Source organism: Bombus vosnesenskii, unplaced genomic scaffold, assembly GCF_011952255.1.
Source record: "Bombus vosnesenskii isolate JDL3184/JDL3185 unplaced genomic scaffold, Bvos_JDL3184-5_v1.1 scf7180000013957, whole genome shotgun sequence".
NCBI lineage: Eukaryota > Metazoa > Arthropoda > Insecta > Hymenoptera > Apidae > Bombus > Bombus vosnesenskii.
The window spans coordinates 141,478-151,456 of record NW_022883305.1 but is presented as its reverse complement, the minus strand read 5'-3'; the positions used below and the strand labels follow the sequence as shown (position 1 = coordinate 151,456).

At 34.2% G+C, this 9,979-nt stretch overlaps 1 protein-coding gene across 1 annotated transcript in view; it reads left to right on the top strand.

Moving 5' to 3' along the window:
- The first annotated feature begins 6,904 nt into the window (after window positions 1-6,904).
- The window catches only part of LOC117239377 (protein angel), a 31,524-nt gene continuing 28,449 nt past the window's right edge, over window positions 6,905-9,979 (top strand). Inside the window, exon 1 of the mRNA XM_033504879.1 lies at window positions 6,905-7,203. Coding sequence (XP_033360770.1) covers window positions 7,120-7,203 — 84 coding nt within the window. The 5' untranslated portion in view covers window positions 6,905-7,119. The remainder of the gene's footprint in view (window positions 7,204-9,979) is intronic.

The window sequence follows — 9,979 nt, the reverse complement described above, 5'->3', positions numbered from 1 at the left end:
ATTCCACTCAATACTCTGATTACAACTGTCTTTAAGTTCACTGAGTTCCACTTACTACTCTGAATACACTGTCTTTAAGTTTACTGATTATCCTGTTACATATAGTGTTCACTGGCTGAATACTGTTACGTGTTGACTCTTAGAATACTGGTGCAAGAGTGAGTCTTGGGGATGTTGCTGTTGTAGCGGAAGGTTCGTGGTAGGTGTGTCTCAAGTCTGTTCCTAACTCACCATTGGGTAAAGACGTATGTTTGAGGATGGGCTGGCTGCCTTCGGGAATACTCACAGACCTACAAGCTTTACAAAAAGACGACGTCCATTTCACAAAAGTCTCGCGGTTTACGACGAGAAGATCAAGGGAGAACAGCATATTGCTCGCAATTTACATAATTCAATTATCCCCCCCCCCCCCAAAGCAACACAAATAATCTATTAAAAATCAACCGTTTTAACTACTTCAGGATAAAATGGGAAAAAATAATTAAAAAAAACAACATAACACAATGCCACAAGTGCCAGATGATAGGACACACGGCTCAAAGTTGCAACCTCAACTACCGTTGCGTCAAATGCATTGAGTCGCACGGACCAGGCGAGTGTAAGATAAACAAAGAAGACGCAGTAAGCAAAGACAAAATCTACTGCGTAAATTGCAAAACTTCGGGAATCCTGCGTCATACAAAGGATGCCCAAAACTCGTGGAGCTACGCAAAAGGTTCAACAAAAAGATAAACAAGGCGAAAAAACAAAAAATCGAACGGATCGCCCAAATAAGCCGTAAAGACGTCCCTGAATTAAAGTTCGCGGACGTAGTAAAACAAGGAACAAGCCTAAACCAGGCCATCGAGAACCCTCCGCAATTAACAAATATATCTCCGCGCTTAAATCAAAACCCCAACCCAACAGTAAACATACCCCAACTAAACATAATAAACGTCATTGAAGACAATAAACGCAATTAAACGAAATAAAAAAATCATTAAAAACGCATGAAGAAAGGATCGACTCCATTGTAACATCGATTCATATTAGAGGCAGGATGTATGCAGGTCTTCATTCCGTACCCTCAATTACCTCAAGGACCCACCATAAACCTCAACTTTTTAAGTTTATTATTTCTATTATCTGTTTATGGATGGTGCTTGATGACTTTGTAACGTCAATTCATATCAGAGACCAGGCCATACACCACGGACAGGATGGCACCCAGATGTCTGCATATCCTTGGCGCGCACCCTCAATAGTCTTAAGTGCCCACCAGGGACCTTGGCATTTTTATAGTTAAGGTCCTTCGGACCAAGCGAGTATTTCCTGTCGTAAATTTCGTCCCGTGTCCTTAGACACCCCCACCCCTAGCTTTCCTCAGACACAGTATCGTCAGTAAGACTTCACTTATTCTGTATCCTTAGAATAGTCAACATATCTATATCGGTCTCTACCCTTATAAGTCGCGTACTTAATGTATTGTTGTAACTAAGTCTTACATAACGTGATTGGAGTGAATTGTGATTTATGTTAATTCAGTGCGTGTTACATTGTGATTGCTGAATTCATAATAAAGGTTGATTAAAACAAAGTTAATAGTTGTGTTACGACTCAACTATATTTTATTTTCACCAACCACCCCTAAAAATTACGTGACATTTTGGCGATCCGTGCCAGGATCCATCAGCTTCGAGAAAACGAAATTACGCATTTCGGGCTACGGTCAACTTCGAAGATTGAGGATCAACGGACCACTGCAACAGAGCAGACACCTCTGACGTTTCGACAAAGGAACACCGCAACGGAACCTTTCCTACGGGCTAAACGATCAAGGTGAGCGAACGCTGAACTCTTTTGCCAAATAGCACAGACAGTACAAGTAGTATAACAATGGCAATGCCACAAGAAAGTAATACCGAAATGGTCGACGCCGCTTCAACTAGTAGTGGGATAGACCCAACGGTTAGGGCTATGTTAGACGCATGGCAGAAGGAACGCGAGACTTCCACGCAACGATTTAACCGACTCGAAGCAGAGATCGCACGAATAAACGATAAGTTAGCAAGCATGCAAATGAGAAATGGATCAGAAGCCAGCTCCCTGATAACTATAGATGAAATAAACCCCACCACTACGGATCAATCAGTCTTCCGAGAACCCCCTCCAATGTCTCAGCCACCCCAATCACCCGAGGGCAGAGCGTTCCTCCAACGTTCTACGCAACCAGAGCTTAAAGCTACAGATGTAATAAGATGTATATCACAACTTAACGGCGAAAATGATATAGGAGTGGAAGAATTCGTTAGAGAAGTCGAAGAGATGAGGGTAATATGCAGCGAACAGTACTTACTGCTAAGAATGATTACGACTGAGAGAATTTCGGGAAAAGCAGCTATGGCAATACGTAGTGTGCACATCTCAGAATACGCACATTTATACCAAGCACTACGACAGAACTTAGCGACTCGAACCTCGGTCCGTGAAAACCAGGATCAATTACGAGACACTAGACAAGGGTTTAATGAAGGCGTACAGAGCTATATTACTCGGTTTAGACAAGCATACAATGAGTTACAGCACAGCATTACTAATGAATACCCAGATGAAATGAACAGACGCGCCGTGAGCGACAGAATCTTGAAAGACTCGATAACGGACTTTGTTCGCGGATTAAAATTAGAAATAGGACAAATGCTACTGACCACTCCGCCGCAGAATTTTATTGAAGCCGAGAAACGCGCCATCGAAATCGAAAGATACTTTCATGAGTACAGAACCCGCAAGCAACGGACCATTCGCCCCGATAATCGACCACGACCAGTAGCAAATTTCACGTCCACACCGCCCAGAGCGATTCAAAATGGTTTCGCCCAACAACCTAATACGGCCTTCATAACTATAATATACTTAGCCAACACGCAAACAGCAATCTTACCAGAAAAGCCAATTGACCTAGACATAATCCGCAGAAACACTGAGATTTTGGAGGACCAAAATCAATCTAAGAAGGGGGGTATGTAACGTCAATTCATATCAGAGACCAGGCCATATACCACGGACAGGATGGCACCCAGATGTCTGCATATCCTTGACGCGCACCCTCAGTAGTCTTAAGTGCGTACCAGGGGCCTTGGCATTTTTATAGTTAAGGTCCTTCGGACCAAGCGAGTATTTCCTGTCGTAAATTTCGTCCCGTGTCCTTAGACACCCCCACCCCTAGCTTTCCTCAGACACAGTATCGTCAGTAAGACTTCACTTATTCTGTATCCTTAGAATAGTCAACATATCTATATCGGTCTCTACCCTTATAAGTCGCGTACTTAATGTATTGTTGTAACTAAGTCTTACATAACGTGATTGGAGTGAATTGTGATTTATGTTAATTCAGTGCGTGTTACATTGTGATTGCTGAATTCATAATAAAGGTTGATTAAAACAAAGTTAATAGTTGTGTTACGACTCAACTATATTTTATTTTCACCAACCACCCCTAAAAATTACGTGACAACTTCGTGGGCGAGTTTTAAGAGTTCGAATTTTAGTTCATCAATGTCTACTGAGTGGTGGATGTTGCGTAGAACCACCCAGAAGGGTCTTTCTTGTTTGAGTTGGTAAGTGTGGAAGTTGGCGTTCAAGGCCCTAAGTAGCTTGGTGAGTTTTCTGTATGCATCAGGGTTTGTCGGCAGAATTTTTACCTTGTTGTTTATCTTCAGGTTGTAATCCTCCTTGGAGATATCTCTCTCTATGGACTTGATCATCGTTTGTATGTCAATGACATCATCAACAAATATTGGTGGAGGAGGGGGGCTTCTCCGTGTGTGTTGGTTTGGTGGCGGGTCTACGATTTCTATGGCGTCGTTTGAGGATTCCAATACGGCGAACCTGTTGTGAGTGTTTACTTGAATTGTTGTTTGTTCGTTCCGGGTGTCGTTTGTGTTTGTTTTTGGTAGTTCTATTCTTCTTTTCTTCGAACTTTTGGCGTCATTGGTGCGGGGGGATCTGATGCACCTTTGCCACGGAGGAGGTAGCGCGGGGCAGTTATGAGTTTGCTCAGGAGAGCCTGGTCGCGATTCCTGGGCCATCATCGAGCTAGTTAATTCAAATGAATAACTAGTCGTGAGGCTATGAGGCTAGTATTCGGGTAGAGGTTGGGAGCGTAGGATTTTTTTCTTTAAGGGACAGGGACACTTGGCTGTGTTCACTTTCGACGGATGGGCGACACGTGTTGTTTTACGAACTTACGGAGCACTACACGCACGTATGCACGCTTCGGCACTCAACAGCGAACTGACAAACATATTCCAGTATTCTTTGTAGAATCATCAACACGAGCGAACGGTTCGAACTATTCTACGCATTTATTACCATCCTAAGTAAACGCGACATCAAGGATAAATCGAGATGCATTTTTATAAATAATAAATTATATTCCCTTGAAATTCGTTTACGATAGACAGAATTTACTGCAGTGGTATCGACAGTTTTCGTGAAAGAAACCTCCAATAATTGCAGAAAAAAACTCGGCTACTGCATGATCGTTATTCCCCCCTTGGGGGGAGGGGGGAAATTGTCCTCGACGCACGATGATGAGTATCGAGTGATGTCGATATTTTTCTAACTTAATTGCTAAATTTCATGTGGATGGCTACGCCCAGCGGGATACCATCTTCGAGTTTGACTGTTTTATTTCTTTAGTGAGGTCAGTAGGGTGTTTTTTTTAGTCTCCTTTCTATGAGAGTTTTGCTCGTTTCAGTAGCCAGCTGGTTTGGATTTGTTGCCGTTCTTTCCTTGTATTTTTTTGCGTACCTGCCGATTTCTTCTTTGACCGTTGGTATTTCTAAGTCCTTGTGTATATCCTCGTTTCTGATATACCATGGAGCGTTGACTATTGTTCTGAGTACTATCGATTGTAGCGACTCTAATTTATTTATGTGGCTCATTGTTGCTATCTCTCATAGTGATAAAGTTAATATCATCAATGTATTGAATTTGAATAACTATGAGACGACGATAATGTCACAGACGAAATCCGACTAAACAAAGCGATAAGATATCGAAATTCCAAGCGCCTTAGCATGAGTGACCATCGGCATAACATCCGGTCACTCTATCCGTTCTCCGAAATATATGATCGAAGCCTTTTCCCACTCCCACAAATAAAAGAATTTAAATACTCCCCCTAAAATCATCCAAGTCAGTCTTGAACAGTCACGCCTAGAGCTCGGAAGTAAACCAAGTAAGTATTGTAAACCAGAAGAAAGATAAAGTTTCTTTTTTTCTTAAATTTCTTTTTATTTTACGTAACAATAACGCCCGCATAAAGTAATCACAAATTACTTATAAAAATAATTACAAATTTAATAAAAAATAATAACAAAGATCTATACTGAAGTAAAATTTTTGAAAACAAGCTGTAGTTTTGCATATGCCATTGTGAACGAAGTATTTGTCACGTAATAAATGACGAGGTAATATATATAATATAAAAAAAAGGCGATTGAACAATAACCCGTTCGTATACTTTATTCATAAGGCGAAATTACGCTTCAATAGCAAAATACAGACTGACTTACTGACTAAAGGACTGGGATCTTTACCTCCTCACTATGATTCACATATCTCGCGGGTGGGAATCCGGCTACTGTTTATTCTCACTGCTATCGCATGACCAGGTGTTATATGCATATCCTGAAGTCGGCGGATTCCTGGCTTCTGGGCGACGTTACATATTCGCAGAAGCTGCTTATTTAGATTCGTAAAATGTGATAGAAAGATAAAGAGAATGATAGCCGATGAATATAAACAAACAGATCGCTAAACAATGAACAAAGCGGCCAACGAGTCGGCTATGGTTACACTTGTGATTTGTGCCTTTGTCACAGATGCACACATATAGATCGGATCCAATGAGCTAGTAATGACAGTTTTTTGCAAATATTTTGGATAGGAATTAGGGTTAAGCGGTAATTACGTGAATACCACAAATGTGTTTAGAATAATGGCCTCGACAGCAGGCCTCAAAATCCATGAAAATCCGCGATAAAGGCAAATTTCTAAATAATTAACATGAATTTTACTCAGTAATAAAACTAAGATGGATAGAAATCATTGATTACAAATTAGTCATGATGTCAAATCTTGTCTGCAATTAATTTTTTCTTCTGTATTTACCGTCTTTATAAACGAATACATAAAGAAAACAGACACATTACGTCAAAAATATTATTCGCAACTACTGAAATTACTATTAAAATGAAATTTAGGTTTTGTTATAACAAAAACATTATCATCAAGAAAGCAAATTTAATGTTAAACTTAAATATCATACCACTGATTCATTAACATTCAAAAGGAAAGATATTCTTTTCTTCTCTAAAAAACAATAATAAACAATTAATTCCTCTTTCAGACGCAACTAAATTTAATTACTACGCAATTCTGTTATTTTCATATTTGTCTATTTCGGCATGAACTTTTTTGTGGTACTGTATCATGAAGCTCTTGTAACAAAACAGGACAGATCTCTAACTTTGTAGGTTCTTGTATATGCTAGCGTGAAAACGTTCAACACTTGGCCGCTGTTGGCAGCACTAGTCCGGGAACAACCGGAACCATAAGCATCAGCGCTCTCATTTCCTCTTTGATATAATTTCGTCTAATAACACAGATTAATTGAATAAATGTGTGTACATTTTTACAGAAATTTTAAATTTCGATAAAGATTATTAATGAGTTAAGACGGTTAAATGAATTATACAACTTTTAGAGTAAAAAATAACGGTATGTGTCTATCAAAAGTTTTTGTTAAAGTATAATTAATATATAATCACGTACGAACTTTTTTCTTTATTAAGATATAATTTTAATTATGTTATTTATATTGTTTTTAGTTATTTGATATATAGTTTGTCGAGATATAAGTATTGAATACATTCAAATAATTACAGAATTTTGAAATTGATTATTGTATCAATTGTCTATTGTGCATTATGACGACGCGGCAGTATCTACTTACATATGTATATTTGTACGGGTGGGGAAAATATGCTTACGTTTTCTGATAACAGATGACATAACCTAACCTATGCACCTACGTATAGTTATGTATTAATATCCCCACTACTTAATAAATAAATGAATACAGCTAACAAGTTACCACGGAAAATTTACGTTAAAAGACTTGACGTCTTCTTCAGACTTTTTCGTTACAAATCTGAGGTATGATAACATTATTCGTTTTTTACTTTTTCTTTTCCTATGTATCATCTCATATTATACAATAAGGTTAATATTATTTCTTATTGAGTTACATATATCCATAATGTTATGAATTTATTTATAAAAATTATATAAATAAAAATTTCTAGTGCTAACATCGTATCCTAAATTTTTCATTTAGTGTAAAATCATAATGTTACATATATGCTTATGGTTTTAGCTTACATGATTTTCCACATTTATCCTTCCTATTTGTTATAATTTTGTTATGTTATATATGTACTATTTACAATATTTATACTTCAAGTTGAATTTCGACAAAAATACTTTATTAAAATATTAAAATAATGATACAAATATAAAATTATAGCATTCTGCATAACATTTTTAAATAATGATCTTAATTGTTAGAACTTTCCAAATAATTTCTAATTTGTATGTCATAAATACTATAAAAATTAAGTAACCCTTTATTCATATTAGGAAGCCTTTTTTTATTTTGTTGAATAACTATAAGTAATTTAAACAAATAAAAAATTTTAACAAATTTTTTCTTAAGAAAAAAGAAAATACAATTTTTAATAAGTTAGGATTCTTAAATTATATCATTAAGTGTTTCAAATCATTTTTGAAAATTTGGATAATATAAATGGAACATAGATATCATCTCATTGTAAAAACACCTAACTAAATAAAAAAATTAAATCCATTTAAATAGGAAAACAATGTGATTTTATTATTACAGACAAATATACAAATAAATTTAAAAGTTATTCAAGAAGATACTCACCGAAAAAATTATGCACGTTCTAAATCTATATATTACATTCATGAAACCTTTATTCTTAAAAGAGAATCTAGTTTAAGTAACATAATGTTTAGAATATTACTCAATACAATAAGCATTCAACAAAGAGTAGTTCTAACTTTAGTACATTTTTTAAAAAAATATTTAATAAATTATAAAATATTTTAAGTATTTTAAAAATTTATTATTAAATTTGGAACTTGATTTTGAAGTCATATTTTGCAGCTTTTATTTAATGTAAAAAGTTTACTATGTATTTAATAATAGATGCAAATTATTACATAAGATGTTTATTGCATCATGATAATGTTATACATATATTATAAAGATTGATTCGAATATTATGTTCATATAACATCCTGAATATATGATAAAATTTAAAATTGTCTAATATTGGTTAATATTAATATGAAAATAGTATATACATTAAAAATACGAAAATAGGATCATTATATAAATAATCTGTGCAGTTTGATGTTGTATATACTTACAGAATGAAATATTTCTAAATAATTGGTTATTGTAATTTATAAAGAGCATTATTAATATTGTGTAATATTGTATATAAATGTATACAGATTTTAAACATTTTTATCAATTTTTTATTCAATTTTGAAATTGTATGAATTCAATTCTAAGTTAATGTATGAATTAATTTTTCCAATTAATTGATATATATTAAGTGTTATGTATAATATGTAACAAGAATATGTCAAGAAATGCAAAGTCTCGTATGAGTTTTGTATTCATATTGTATGTGCATTCGATGCTTTAGGTTGATGGTAAAATAGCTCCAAAAGAATTTGAATGTGTAGCCCTTTATCTCCCAGAGAATTTGTAAGAATATGCAGGAGTAATATAATAAATAAAAAAAATAAATAAAAATAATTAAAAATTTATCAAAATAAACTGTAAAAATTTTAAATTAAAATAACATAACATTAGTATTAAAAGGATTTTATAAAGTAAGATATAAAAAGAACTTATTAATTTTCTGAAAACAGTGGGCCATGTACTCAAATCCATTTAGAGCTGTTTTACCAGTAACGTGAAGCATTGAATGTATACAGGTCCAACTCATTTAAAATTTCACAGTTCTTGCCATTTCCTTGTAATATAAAATCAGTGAAGTAATTAAGATATAATCCTATGGAAAGATTTAAGAAAGCAGTAAAAGATAGCTTTGAAAATTTACCAACTTAAATAATTAAAATTTTCCCTTATGCACTTCCTCAAAAAGAAATTTCTTTCTTGTACACAACATATTACTTGGAACTTATAAAGGCTGTTTTATAATAAGTAGGCAATATTTAAGGGAAGGATTTGGCGCTTAAAAACAATAAAAATGTTTGTATCAACATATGTTCTATTTGGATTTGTTTATACAATATAGTATAATTTGATTATCTTTATAGAAGATGCTCAAAATGATTTTTTTGTATTTCAATACATGCATGGAGATGTCTTGCTATCTATATATTTACATAAACTTTTTTTATTCATTAATATATGGTTCTACCCTTAATCTTTTACATTATGTAGTAGTCATCCCAAAAATTGATGCATATCATATAATTAAATCATATATTTTATTTAATTAAAAAATAATAGAATCAATATTTGCAATGACTTTTAATAATATATCTTGTAACATGCTATTTAGTCCATGCTGTATATTTAAACATTTAGGTTAATTTACATGATTTAGAAATGTTTTCTAATATAAAGGAAAATTAAATTATCTATATGTATTTTAATAGTTTTAATAATTGGTTTAGTTTGTTAATTAATATTATATATTTAATACATTCTTCAATTTCAAAATTGATTTATACATACAATATATTTATTATTTTCTATTTGACCATCCTTTACAAGATAAATTTCAGAAAGCACTCAAACAAATATTTGTTTATTTTTAATGAGGAGCTCTTATGCTGACTTCCATGTCCTCAACTTCAGCAACTT